This window comes from Camellia sinensis, chromosome 15 (assembly GCF_055761805.1).
Source record: "Camellia sinensis isolate YWXY chromosome 15, ASM5576180v1, whole genome shotgun sequence".
Lineage (NCBI taxonomy): Eukaryota > Viridiplantae > Streptophyta > Magnoliopsida > Ericales > Theaceae > Camellia > Camellia sinensis.
The window spans coordinates 96,697,369-96,712,360 of NC_138975.1; the positions used below are offsets into that span (position 1 = coordinate 96,697,369).

At 34.0% G+C, this 14,992-nt stretch overlaps 1 protein-coding gene across 1 annotated transcript; it reads right to left on the minus strand.

Moving 5' to 3' along the window:
- Positions 1-7,320: 7,320 nt before the first annotated feature.
- LOC114273246 (bidirectional sugar transporter SWEET5) lies at positions 7,321-11,637 on the minus strand. The gene is made up of 6 exons (XM_028215018.2): positions 11,595-11,637; positions 10,279-10,315; positions 9,775-9,991; positions 9,060-9,221; positions 8,019-8,138; positions 7,321-7,539 (listed from the first exon to the last, which is right to left on the minus strand). The coding sequence occupies exons 1-6, from the start codon at positions 11,635-11,637 to the stop codon at positions 7,402-7,404; spliced, it is 717 nt and encodes a 238-aa protein (XP_028070819.2). The 3' UTR covers positions 7,321-7,401.
- Between the last annotated feature and the right edge of the window lie 3,355 nt (positions 11,638-14,992).

Sequence of the window (14,992 nt, forward strand, 5' to 3'; positions counted from 1 at the left end):
AGCTTATTCGTTGATGATATGTCGTTGCATATACAAGTTGGTCAATTTTGGGGAGGGGAAAACAATCTTTGGAACAAGTTTTGTTTAAGTCCGTGAAATCCACACAAACATGCCAAGTTCCATTTTGCTTCTTTACAACCACAATGTTCGATAGCCACATAGGATAGGTCACTTCGCGGATTTCCCTGGCATCGAGTAACCGGTGAACTTCTTCAACAACGGCCGCAGTATGTTCAACGGCTAACCGTCGACTTTTCTGAATAATCAGCTTACACCTGGGATCAACGTTTAAGTGGTGCTGAGACACAAATGGATCCACCCCTGGCATCTCATATGGTGACCATGCAAATACATCGAGGTTGTCAAGTAAGAAGGAAATCAGCTCCTACCTGTCAACTTTATTCAGGGAGGCGCCGACCATGAAGAACTTTTCCAGATTCCCGTCAATTCCAACCCAATCCAGGGCTCCGATTGCCTTTTCACTTGGGAGCTGGCCAACGTCGTCGAGGCTCTCTCGATCCGGCACCTCAATTGAGTTCACTTCCAGCTCTCTTGGTGTCTTTGCGGTAAGAAGATAACATGCCTGCGCTGATTTCTGGGATCCTCAAATTTGCTCAATGTCGCGTTCAGTCGGAAAGCGAAGTAGTTGATGATATGTGCTTTGCACGGCCTACATGGTATGCAACCAAGTTTGCCCCATGATAAGATTATACGGTGAAGGAAGCTTGACAACCAAAAATTCTACATCCAGTGACCGGGAGCCCGCCCGAACTGGTAGTGTGATTTTGCCCAACGGATATTCCGGATTAGCGTTAAAGCCGAATAGCGGATAATGAGCTGGAGACAGGTCTGACTCAGTGAAGCCAAGTTTGACGAAGGTTTTGTAGTACATAACTTCCGAAGTGCTCCCCTGATCAATGAGAACACGTTCAACAGTGAATCAGTTTACGCGTAGCTCGATGACCAAGGGATTAATGTGGGGGAGCATTACGCCGACCAAGTCAGAATCATCGAAAGTAATACTTGCAGCTTCGTGGGGCCGTTTCGCTGGTGTGATATGCTTTTGGGGATGAGGATGCGACTGAATTGTATGTATGGTGGATTCCGTCAGTAAACTGTATATCGTATGGATTTCGCCGAGTGGAGGTGAATCCTGCAGTAAAGTAACTGTTTTGGTTGAGTCGTTCTTTCGAACGTGTTGCTTAAGCCGATCGTCTTGTACTAACTCCTCAAGGTGATCTTTCAAAGCATAACAACTGTCGATATCGTGACCGTGGTCTTTATGATATTCGCACTGCCTATCCCATCTCCTTGTGTCGGGAGGTCCCACCATCTTGGGTGGCCATTTGAAGAACGGAAGATGTTGAACTTTAGACATAACCGTGCTGATCGGCTCCGACAACTCTGTATATTTCTTGTTCGCGCGTCTTATGCGTCTGCTATCCACTTGAAGTTGTTCATTAGCCCGGTGTGGACATTGGTCATTTGATCGGTGCGAATCTCGTCTTTTGTCTCGTTTAATCCGATTTCGTGGTTCAAGGCTCCGGGGTGGTACAGAATTTATCGGCTGAGCAATTTCAGATGGGCCATCTTGTTGGCCTTGTGCACGGCTTTGACCCGTAGGGCGTCATCTTCCACTTTGCAGTATTCCTCGACTTTCTTCATCAACGACCAGACTGTTTTAGGGGGTCTTCTGGTCAAAGAGCTATGGAGGGCACTATCAGGGTGCAACCCCATTTTAAAGGCGGTGATGGCCACAGAGTCATTGCAGGCATCATCTACGAGATTAAAGCATTCCCAATAGCGCGCTGAATACGCACGTAGGGTTTCTCCTAGTTGGATTTGCATTGCCCCGAGAGAATCGGCCTGCTTCGGCTGGATCTAATTGGTGATGAACCTGGCCCTGAAGGATTTTTGGAGTTGATGGAAGCTTTTAATCAATGCCGGTTTCAATTTGTAGTACCATCTAACAGCCAATGGTCCCAAACTGCTCGAAAATATTCAACACATGAGGGCCTCATCGTCTGCATGTAGCATCATGGCTTGCCTATAATGACAGATGTGATCAGTGGAGTCCGATTTTCCGTCATATAAGGTGAACGATAGAGCTTTGAACTTTTTGGGTAGCACTGCCCTTGCAATCCGTCGCACAAAGGGGTCATGTTGATCCTCTTCGTCTGAATCATTTCTTCTTCGCTTATTCCGTGCATGCGGACTCCTTTTGGAAGAACTGGAGACTTCGACTCGTCCCTTCTTTTTGGGTTCTGGGGATGATGAGTCAAAATCACTGCCACTATCTTGTCTCCGAATTCGAGGTCGTCGACTATCCTTTCTCATAGGTCATCCCGAATCTTGGCATGCGGCCTGTTGGGATTTTGCCACCTCCAAGGCCAAATCCTGTAGAAGGCGCTCGTTCTCAGCCATCATGTTTTCCAACCTCTATTCGTTTTGCTTTGCCTGATCCATAATCGCTTGCATTGTCTCACGTGCCGATGTCGAGGGTGAAGTCTGGGCAACTGAGTCGAAATTCAAGGCCCTTCGTGTGGCAATGGTCTCGGGCCCAAGCATGTTGCTTAGAGTGGTATCATCTCGTGGTGTAAGGTCGTCAGCGACTATTGGAGGATCTTCCGTTACGCTCGCCATGGATGTGCTGGAGTATTCCCACAGACGGCTCCAATTGTGGAGAAGTGGTTTGGAAATACTCTTTGGATCCAATAGGACACTCGTGATCTGTAGCAACCTTGATTTTTTCGTAAACCTTTATTTATTTATTTATTTATTATTATTATTAGTATTATTATCTTATTTTATTTTTGGATTTATTAATTGTGTGGTTATATGAGAATTTAATGTGGTATTTAATAAGTTTAATGTGGTATTTAATTATATATAATTAATCAGAATATTTATATTTATATATTTATATATACATAAAAAAAAAAAAAAGAGGGTGTTACATGTAGTGCTTTTATAAAATATATTTATATATGTTGTAGTTATTTAATAACATAAAATATATATCATATTTATTTAGGTTGTCTTTATATTGTATTTGTATTATATAATATAATAGTCATTAGGTTATATAATAATATATAATAGTCAAATTGGATTGGAATAGGGATTAGGTTTAGAAGTTAGAGGAAAGAAAACAAAACCAAAAATAGTGGTGCTGCGTGCGGCTGTGCAAGCCGAGAGAGAGAGAGTAATCAAGAAAAAAGAGAGAGGAGAGGGAAGAAAAAGAAAATATTAGGATTTTGTTTTGGTGACTCTATTAATTTCTCTAAATATTTCTTTGATTTTTAAAAAATATAGTGAGTACAAAACTCATTTCCCTTGATTTATGTTTAATTCGTTGTTTTTATTTACTTGATGTTAGTTTGATTTTGTATTTACATAAAAATGACAAATTGATTTTAATTATTTTGATTAGTGGTGTATGTAAAGTTTAGAGTTTTTAGATGATTGATTGATTGATTTTAATTATTTTGATTAGTTGTGTATGTAAAGTTTAGGGTTTTTAGATGATTGATTGATTTTAATTATTTTGATTAGTTGTGTATGTAAGGTTTAGGGTTTTTAGATGATTGATTGATTGATTTTAATTATTTTGATTAGTTATGTATGTCAAGTTTTGGATTTTTTTATGTATTTATTTTATGGTTGTAATCACACTCATGGATATATAAATTAAAATAAATTAGGAATTCATAGATAAATTTCTTACACTCCACCATGACTCCATGGATTGTTGTTTTATTTGAGTGTTGGTGAGAAAGAGTGTATAAAAAAAGTGAGATTATGAGATTTATTTGAATGCCTTAGGCTTGGCATTGTTATATTTGTTCTCATGAGTGAGATGTTTTGTATATATATATTGTTGCCTCGTTCTCATGAGTAGACGAGTGCTTTGATTTACGCTCGTACGTATATGTTAACCATTCGGGGAGTGTGAGTCAAATTCAAGATGATATCCCCATGCAAGTTTGGCTTCGGAGTGGTGTTAGGCATACGGGAGGCACATGGGATATATGTGTAGGCCGGAAGTGGAGGCCGAAGTAGTGGAGTTAAGGTACAAAGAATTTAATTACGAGTTTATTGGTATAGTATGAATTGTGTTGATTTGTATATCCTGAAAAATAGTAAACGACCTCGATAAATTATGAAACTTGAGAAAATGCATGTATACGTGATTCTAGACAATTTTTGTGTTTTAACTTTTTATTAAAAAGATCAATTAGAACTTATAATCGGATAATCTTAGATATTATAGTTTTGATTCATTTTAGCAATGTCGATTTTAGAGGCTGTTTTAACCTACGAAACGAGTTTATTTTTATTGGTTTCGTGAAAATTGAAGTAAAACATTATTCTGAATACTTTTCGTATTTTAAACTTTTCTGAAAAAATTAATCTTACGGCAGTTTCTTTTCGTTTCAGCTTCAGATTTTTCGGTTGAATTCTGTCTAGGTTTTTCTATCAAGCTTTTCTCTCAACCTGTTCAGTTTATGTTAAATTCGTCCGCGTTATTTTTTAGGAAATTTGATTCTGTACAACTTTCATTTTTTGAGTTTTGGTCAATTCGAATTATTTAAACATGAAACGGTGTATTTTTTATACTTCTTTAGCAAGTTACTTATGATTAAATTATACTAACTTTATTTTTTTGCAGGATGGTGGGTCTTACTAACTTTTTTATGCAGAGCTGACCCACCATATTTTTATTTCTATTTTGTTTACTTTATAATCAATTTATATTTCGTTGTGTACGGGCAAGAAACTAAATGTCACCGTATCTCGAGAAACTACCCATTCGTCTCGATGTAGATGGAACTACTTGTCTTATCACGTAACAAGAATTAAATGTATTTTTGTTTGTGTCTGGTGGGCATGTAGGAGTTAAATTTTGTACTCATACTAGTATATCTATATACTAACACGTTTTGTCTTTTGACAACTCGGGTGCGTTCTGTTTGAGCGAAGTCGAGCTTCCTTTGCAGGATTAGTTGGGGCTACGGTGGTGACTTGGAATTATTATAGTGTTGGACTTGTCGTTTGGATTTTGTTTGTTTTCTTGAACTTAGGGTTGATATTAGTTTATGTATTTATTTTTATTTTTTTATGACTTTAGTATTGGGATAATTTGGCATGGTTTGTAACCGTACACTGTTTAAGTTATTTTGGCTATTTATTGTTACTTTAATGTTTGAGGTATTGGTTAGTTATGAAATTATGGTAGATGGTTTGGTTGGCGTCTAGTTTTTTTTTGTTTCACCCCTAGGATTTGGATGATGAAATATTGATTGAGGCTTAGCGCTAATTTAATATTTAATTGTCCGAATTTTGAGGCGTGACATGATCCTCAGTGTATACTCTCTTGGTCGGGAGTGCCGAAATTAGCACTCCAACGGATAACTCAGTGTATACTCTCTTGGTTGCTTATATCTTAAATTTTACTTACTTGTTCTCACATGTCCCCCTCTTATCTGATGTTGTTCCTATTTATAGTCATCCTTGATGTTGATGGTTGGGCCCACCTGTCATCCAATGAATAGTCCCTCATTCGGCTAATTGTTCATACTCAGCCCGATCTACAACTGATTCTTCGGCCGATCCGCTTATTCGGCTCCATCCCTTCGGGATAGAGTCGTATAGTGCATAACTTGGTTTCTTTTCTCAAGCTGCCCGACCTCTGTGCGTAATAGTTTTATTCGGCCCCCACAATTTCCATATAAAAATTCATTCCAAATTTGATTATCATATGTTATGTATCTTATCTTTCTAAAAAAATAAATAAATAAAAATAAAAATAAAAATAAAGAAGAAGAAGAAGAAGAAGAAGAAAACATAATAGAAATAAGGGTATAACCGTATATTCAATTTTTAAATAATATATTAAATCTATCTTTCTAAAATTAATGGAACTAATTGGTCCATAAGAAAATCTTGGAACTAATCGGATTATCATTCCTCAAGATAAGATTTATAGTTAAATTTCCTAATAATTATGTTATGTTAAATATATATATATATATATATATATATTAATGGTGCTCAATCTATATATAAACCTATCACTACAACATATAAGAGTTAAAGAAGCTAAATTTTTTTGCCTCTAAAAGTGAAAATTTTGTTGCAAAATACATTTAGGAACTAATTTCTATCGTCGTGAGGATAGTCCTAAAAGGTCGTCCTGAAAAGTCTAAAACAAGGCTTTTAGAGACAAAATTTTGAAAATATCACTAATAAATAGACTTTTATGAACAAAATAATTAGGTTTCAAAATGATTTATTTTTTGAGACAAAAAATTTGGTCTCAAAAGGATAATAATTCATCACTAATGTCCAAATTCCGTTACTAAAAATATAATGACACTTTTCACAACAAAAATGTTTGGTCCCTAAAAAATAATTTTGTCCTTAAATTTTGATCTCTAAAATCTTAAATTTTTGTAATGCATGGTTTTCTAAAGAGACGTGAACATTGAGAGATTGGGAAAAAAATATTATTTGATAGAAGAAACGTGATTTCAAAAATGAGAGACTTTAGAAAGTTCTCGATATGTCTGTGAGCAATATGAGTTTTAGCTTAGAACTTCTTCACTTTGATTGTACTTTTATAAGGAGAAGAAAAGCAATTTTAGAACAGTGAAAATCTCACAAATATTTTTCTCTACTCTTGTTTTGTTTATTTATATTAATTATTTAGTATCACTGTTACGATATTATTTGTGCTAATTATTTCAGATTATTATTTTGCTAGACTAACAATTTTACAAAAAAAACCTTGGGTAGCTAGCAGTTTCATTTCCCATCTTGTGTCCCATTGTAGCAAATTGAACCTAACATTATTCTATGTCAAACACAAAACATCTTTTTCTTTTCAATTGGTAGGAGATAATTTACTAATATGATGAGATTTATTTTAAATTGAACATTCAATTATGTAAAAAAGTCCCACAATACATTTATAGCATTTCACAAATCCAACAATTACACAACAAAAACCCACTCACACAAGTGAGGAGAGCACAACCGTAACCCCCTGGTGAGACACAAGGCCTTGGCTAACTGAATAACCCCATTGCTTCAAATACAACAAAAATACTATAATCAATATCATGAGGGGAACAAAAAAAAAAAAAAAAAGGGTTTGTTTCACTAACTTGGAGAGGATCACTACAATATAGAAGATCGCTCAGTATATAGCTTATCAGGCCAAACCAAAGTTTTGTCTTTCTTCTTCTTATTCTCTTTTTATTTATTCTTTATTCTTTTGCTTCCCCCCCCCCCCCCCCCCCCCCCCCCCCCCCCCCCCCCCCCTTTTGTTTCTCAATAATGTTATGCTTGATAAGTTAGTAGAAACTTGGATAGTGTCATAAGAGCAAGAAACTTGGATTATGGAATGTTCCTGTTGGAGAGTTGAACCTCAGAAGACTCCAATGGACCATCATCATCCCAATTGGTCGTTTTGTAGTAAGTTGCGTACAATATGAGTTGAATGGCTCCTGATAGCGCTCCCAAACCATTGGGAATCTATGCACACGCACACACACACACACAAAAACAAAAACAAAAACATGGCCAAAAAAGATAGGTAGATTTAGTGTTGGATCAGCAGACTGAGCATGCTAGCAATAATCAAACATAAATTATAACTAGTTATTAAAATAAAATGCTACTTATAAATGGTTTTCACCTTCTGTTTTTTTCTCCCCTTCAAATAATTGACTTTTTTTGTTCCTCAAAAACCATTTATAATAGAAAATGGTAACCACGGAAAACAAATTTAAGCATTTCATCATGTTGTATTTGATGACTAGAGATGAACTCATATATTTGTTTATGATCTGGATTTTCTCAATAACCAAACAGAACATCAAAGAAAAATTTATGAGACGTCAAATATTCAATAGGTAGCATATCACCAAATAATTTATAGGATTGACTTCAATAAAATAAAATAAAAAAATAAAAAGGATAATTAATAATTAAGTTCATGAAATGTATCTTACCGTGATGTAGGGATCGAACTTGAGGAGTGCATAGATTAACCAAACTAGACCATTGCAAAAGTTAGCTAATGACAAGTAAAATGGCATGAATTTCACACTCTTCGTCTTGATGACTGAACGCTACAAAAAAAATAAAATAAAAAGAAAAAAAATACATTATCCCTCAATAAATAGTAGATTAATTGGTGATGTGTCCAACTTCTCTCTAGTTGGGAGAGACACATATTATTGGGCCTTTGTGGGCACATTACGGAGCCCACTATAATAATTTACTTCATTTGTTTTTAGGCCAATGTGGATGAATTATTTATACCAAAAAAAAAAAATTTAATCAAGCTTATTTGATAATTATAACCGTAAGATTTTGTCTATTTTAAAAATCATATTTATTGTCTAAATTTTTAAAGATAAATGTGATAAAATTGTCCTGCTATGATTCTAAGTCAATTATGATTTTTTTTTTTCCTTTTTTTTTTCTCCTTTTTTTTTTTCATATCTGCATATAGGAACTTAAAAATTAAAGTAGCATCAAAATGACAAAGACCCTCTAGCATGGCCCAGACTCCTCGACATGTAAATCTGTGTATCGATATGCTCTTTCTTTTTACAATAATGTCATACTTACCACCTTTCTTATACCACCTACCACCTTCTTTTTAATCACTTTTTTTCTTTTTCTTTTTTTGACAAATCTTTCTTAGATATTTTTCCCAAAAAAAAAAAAAAAAAAATTAAAAAAAAAAAAAATAGTTAAGTTCTTTTACACTAACAGGCCCTAATAAAAATAAATAAATAAATAAAAATTAGATCAAATTTAAGAAAATCTACTAAGAAAAGTTGAAAAACCTAAGAAAATTGATTTTTTTTCCTTCTCAACTTTTTAAAACTTAGACCAAATTTAATTGATTTTTATGATTATCTAGTCTAGGACTTAAAAAATAAAATTCTAACAATTTTTTTATAATGAAATACAAAAAGTCAATAAAAACTAGTTAAAAAAAATTACCAAACCATAGAATAAGAGGAAAGACATGCACTTACCATGACCGTCAATGGTGAGGTGTACATAATTATATTGAAGACAATACACAATAAGCCAACGAGCGTCGATCTTGCCTTTGTAGTATGCAAAAATGTCATGGTAATGAAGACTACAATGGCCATGAAGATTACTTCAACCAAAAGAGCAATAAGAATCTTCTTCTGAATACAGTTACATGCATTAACAAACAAAACGCAAAAGCATGTCAAATTGACAACAAAAATAAAATAAAAAATAAAAAAAGAAGAAGAAGAGGAGGAAGAGGGAGAAGGAATAAATTGCAGTAGTAATTCTGATTTCATGTGTGGTTTAATTTTATATTTTGTGCCAAGTTAATTCATTAACAACGTCTATCAAAATTCAATTTTGAAAACTCCACGACCCCTTTGGATCTCAACTGTAAACCCCACATATACATGAATGGATCCTACACATATATCAATGATTGAGATCCAAAAATAGTTATCGAGTCAACAAAAAAAGAGAGTCCAAAGCAATTTTCATCAAGATATTCAACTGAAAATTACCACATACTCTTATTCAGGTGCCCATTGTTGTATGGACAACGTGAAAAAATTGACAAATACCATTTTTGGTCAAAAGAATTGATAGACATTGTTATTAATTGGACCAGTTAGACACAAAATATAAAATTAAATGATAAAATTGTCATTATTAGAATTGTAGAGACTAAATTAACACTGCATTACGTACACGCTTTGGCCAATTAGAATATGTTAAAAAGATGAGAACGTAGACAATCTCGATTAACAAACCGACACCATTGATTGTGACTACAAGAATGCTATCCGGATGGACGACGGGGAGACCATAGAAAATCCACATTGCACAATTCAGCACAGTTGCAACGTACGGATATGGCTTGAACTCTTGCACTGATTTTGATTTACATATTTTGAATAATGTTGGCCTGCAAATTCATATTTTATGTTATTGAGAATATTATTAACAAACAACTTATTTTTTGTTATTTTAGAATTTGCTTTCTAATTTTTTTGAAAAAAATAAAAATTAATTCACTGATGATAATAATAATAGTAAACTCATCATTTTCATATAATTTTATATATTTTAGAAGAAGAAAAAAATTTAAAAGTTCAAAATTATTGTATGTTTGTAAACGTTTTACGGCATGGGATCTTTTATCCTAAATTTTTCGTCTTCTTGTTTTAAGTGAGAGAGAGAGAGAGAGCTTACACTGGGGAGAGAAAGAGGAAGAAAGAAATGACATTTCCTGCAAGGACAGAGGATCAAAAGTATTAAATTAACAGCACTGATTTAGTGCTCTAAAATGGTAGTATTAACGCCAGCTCTAATAAGCTGGCAGTGTAAGAAGAAAAAAAAAATATCAAATTATCACATCAAGGGTGAGGTTCACATAGTGCTACATTATTAGTGGTATAGTAGTGGTGTTGAATTAGTGATCTGAAATATTTTTTTTAAATTAAATACAACTGCATCGTTGTCAACTCAAACTATACTTCACTTTAATTAGTTATCTAAATTTAGAAACGACAAAAGTATTCAGCAAAAATATTAAATTAAATATGTTAAAATAAACTAAGGTAAATTGCACCTTAATCTTTTTAAAATATCACTTTACTCCATTCAGTTGAACAGCGCTACATTTTATTACTTAAAATTATTTTTCAATTTGTGTTAATGCAAATCTTTCAAAAAGGTAAAATGAGAAAATATTGATAAAATAATTTAATCATATACAATGAAGATTGATAAGTACTCTAGTTAGAAAGAGTGATAGTAATAGGGAATGAGAGAGATCAAATTTAACTTGGATTGAAATGAGATTATGACTCTTGATCAAACCAAAACAAAAATGGCTAAATATGATTCAGGTTATGGACTTAATTAATTAGGAGATGGTTTAGTTGAATTTAGTTTGTTGATAGATCAAGTTTGCTGGCAACAATTGAATCTTGTTTATATTTTATTTTCCCTCAATGAATTAGGGATCCAAACACAAACAACCCACTTTGATACTATAAAAAATAGATTTAGAATGGGAGCTTTATTAAATTAATGGATTATTATAAAAGATTTTTTTCACATTTTACATGTGCTCTAATTCATATATTTGACTTCCTAATTTACACCAAATATCATTTAATTTATCTAAATTACACTCATGTTTCAAATTTTCAATCCTATTTTAATCTTCTGCACTAAATAGTTGATAAGAACAAAAAATAGAAAATAAAGTTGGCAAAACAAAATAACGGATTAGTAAATCATAAAACATAATAAGTATTGTTATTTATGCTTAAAAGTTAAACTTATTTTTTAAATAAAGTGATATGTCAAGAAAATAATTGATTGATAATTAAATATTATCTAATTATTACTCAAACATCTTTTTGACATATTACTGAGTCTAGAATGTGGACTTTTACATCATTTTTTAGACATAATTAAATTTTTATATAATATGGATAAAAATAATTAATGAATGACAAAGATGAAGTAATAGGACAATGTGACGAGTGCTTGCATACCGATCACTCCAACGATCGTTCGTATTCCATCTGTACCAACCATCTTCGAATTTGAGCTGAGAAGTAGAAACTAAGAAGAGGAGAAAAGAGTAGAATATCAAATGTAGATGTAATACTAAACACAGATCATTCAAGAGTTTTGTTATCTAAAAAGGCCTTGATGATCTATTTGGTTTTTGAAGCCTGATTTATAAATATAGTGATAGTTCAAGTAACTGTCTATATTTGGAGATTGTCCGAAATTACTAATCAAACATGGACAAGCGCAAAAGGCTGGTCATTGACTCTCCTCACCTCCGTGTACGTGTATGCAAATATAATTCACATCGACAGCAATTATCTCAGTAAAGTTTACTCAGACATGTTTAAACCTTTATTCTCGTTCTGTCTCTCACTAATAACCAACCTTTTTTTTTGGGGGGGGCGGGGGGGAGGGCGGGAGAGTCATGAATAGATTTAATAACCAATGTGCTTATGTGCAAGATGCTCTTGCTTTTTTCTCTCATCTAAATTAATATCTTAGCTATCATAAATTTTTTTGAGTTGAAGGAATTCGGTTTATGCTTGGTTGTGATCTTGAAATTGATGTGTTAGTGATTGTTGGTATGGTGGTGGCTAGTAGCAAGAAATCCCTATGGGGGCCTCTCACTCTCCCGCCCTTGCTTCTTTGTGCAACAATGGGTGGTGATGGATGTCAAGGTGGTGGTGGTGGTGGTGGTGGTGGTGGGATGATGGTGGTACTCATTCTCAATTTGTAGAATAGAAAAATAGCATTATTTTAGTGGTTTTACAACCATGCAGGCAAAGCTGTTCGATTTTCTTTGAAGGCTCCTAAAGCTATAGAACCTAAGGTCATAGTAACAGCATGTAGTATGGAAAGTATTGTTGAATATATGATATGGTTGTTGGATTTATTTTCTAGTGTGGCAAATAGTCTATATATATCTACATATTTTAATTTATTTGGACTCTATAATTAAATAAAACTAATATTTGATATAAAGTTTAGTAATTAGAATTTTAATATAATTACTCTTCTAAGATAAGAAGGAAACCTTGATGGATAGGAATTCTTTTGAGAGAGTTTATCTGACATTCTTATCTCCTCTATATAAGGATGGGTGACTCCCCTTTCATATCATGAGTATTTTTCCATCACTCTAAGTTTTATAGTCATCCTAATTAAGAGAGACAGAGAGAAGAAGGTGAGCCAAGACTTAAAGGTATTAGAGGTATTTTCTCAACTTTTCTAATTCAATGGCTGACAAATGTATATTCGTTTTATTCTTGAGTTATATTGAATTCAAGATCCTGTAAAGTTTAATTTCGCATTATTATTATGGTTACATGTATTATTAAATCTTACATGTGGTATCAGAGCTTTCGTTTTGTGAATCAATACACCTTGGAATAATAATATATTTATTACACTATTTTTAATAAATGGTACTTTCTTTTTATTATCGGTATTCGCTTTAAAATATTATCTCAATTTGTTTGAATTGATCAAACGTGTAATACACCTTTTGATTTTGTTATGCTATTAACATGCTATTCATATCCCTTTACAATAAGTAATATGCATACTCCGGTTTATTGCATGCTTCGATTTATTATTTTATAATCATTATAATATTAGTGAAAAATATTACTTCCTCCTGTATGCCATAGAATTGAATGATTATAAAATTATTATTTAAATAATCAGTTGGGACATAGATTAAAAGCCGTTTGTTGAATCATTCGGTCTATTAAAGAACTATGATTTTACCTCATCTGATTATATACACTTATTGTTGATATTTATATGTTTTCATGATTTAAATTTGATATCATGATATAATTTTATGACATTGAATATTAAATATTTGAGTGGTTAATTCATATTAGGTGTAATTCTTATTGACCATTATAGGAGATATTCATGATTGTTATATTATATAATTTGATATATAAATATTCTTGTTCGTCCAGAGTTATTATTATTATTATTATTATTATTATTATTATTATTATTGTTGTTGTTGTTGTTGTTGTTGTTGTTATTTGTAGACACCCCATTTTTTACCGACCTTAAGACTCAGACGTCACCGATTGAGCGCTCAGTGATGATGCATATAGTGCTCGTTCGGAGGATTCAGAGTCTCGGCTGCGAGCCTTACCTCCGGACTTCGGGGCTCTTTTGTGCTTTGCCAATTTTTTCTGTTTTCTCTGTTTTCTCTTCTCGAAGGGAGGGAGAGGTCTCGTAGACTATCTCTCAGTGGCCGTAGGTTACGTTTCGTGGTCGTAGGCTATTTTTCCCGTTTGGACACCAGTTTTCGATTTTCGAAGTCGTCAACCGTGTGCCTCGGTTCGAGACCGCTTAACTACCTCTGTTTGCTCCGATTTTCAGCACACACCTTGTTTCCTCTCTTTTGAGGGACACTATGGCCTGAGAGGTCACCTTCGTGGTCGCGCGCCACCTCCGGTGCCTAACAACCTGTTTTCGGGGCCCCAAGCCGCGTGTTTTGGCCCCCCGAACTCTCGTTTTGCATCGGTTAGGGTCACTACAAGAAAAAACACTTTTGGCGACCACTTTTTTTTTTTTGTCGCAAATGGTCCACTTTCTGCGAGTAAAATTTAACTTTTAGCGACCACAAGTTTTTGGTCGCAAAAAATCACCTTTTGGCGACCAAAAAAAAAGTTGGTAGCGGAAAGTATACCTATTGGCGACCAAAGGCTTTTTTGGTCGTGGAAGATTATCCTTTGGTGACCAAAAAAAAAAAGTTGGTCGCGGAAAGTATACTATTGGCGACCAAAGGCTTTTTTGGTCGCGGAAGATCACCTTTTGGTGACCAAAAAAACAAGTTGGTCGCGGAAAGTAAACTATTGGCGACCAAAGGCTTTTTTGGTGCGGAAGATCACCTTTTGGCGACCAAAAAAATAAGTTGGTCGCGGAAAGTATACTATTGGCGACCAAAGGCTTTTTTGGTCGCGGAAGATCACCTTTTGGCGACCAAAAAAAAAAAGTTGGTCGTAGAAAGTATACTATTGGTGACCAAAGGCTTTTTTGGTCGCGGAAGATCACCCTTTCGCGACCAAAAAAAAAAGTTGGTCGCGGAAAGTATACTATTGGCGACCAAAGGTTTTTTTGGTCGCGGAAGATTACCCTTTGGCGACAAAAAAAAAAAAATTGGTCGCGGAAAGTTATGGCGGGATAAATTTTTTAAAAAAAGGATACTACTGTAATTACATGCTATTTTTCTGTTTAGGCATTAAAAGTTTTATAAAATAATATATAACTCAAGTTTTATGGGTTATATATTTTTTTTGCTGAATATGAACAAGAAGCATGCTATTGGCAGAGTGGATTGGGTGCATGGTGAGTCCAAGGTTAGGAGTTCAAGTCCCAGGCAGCA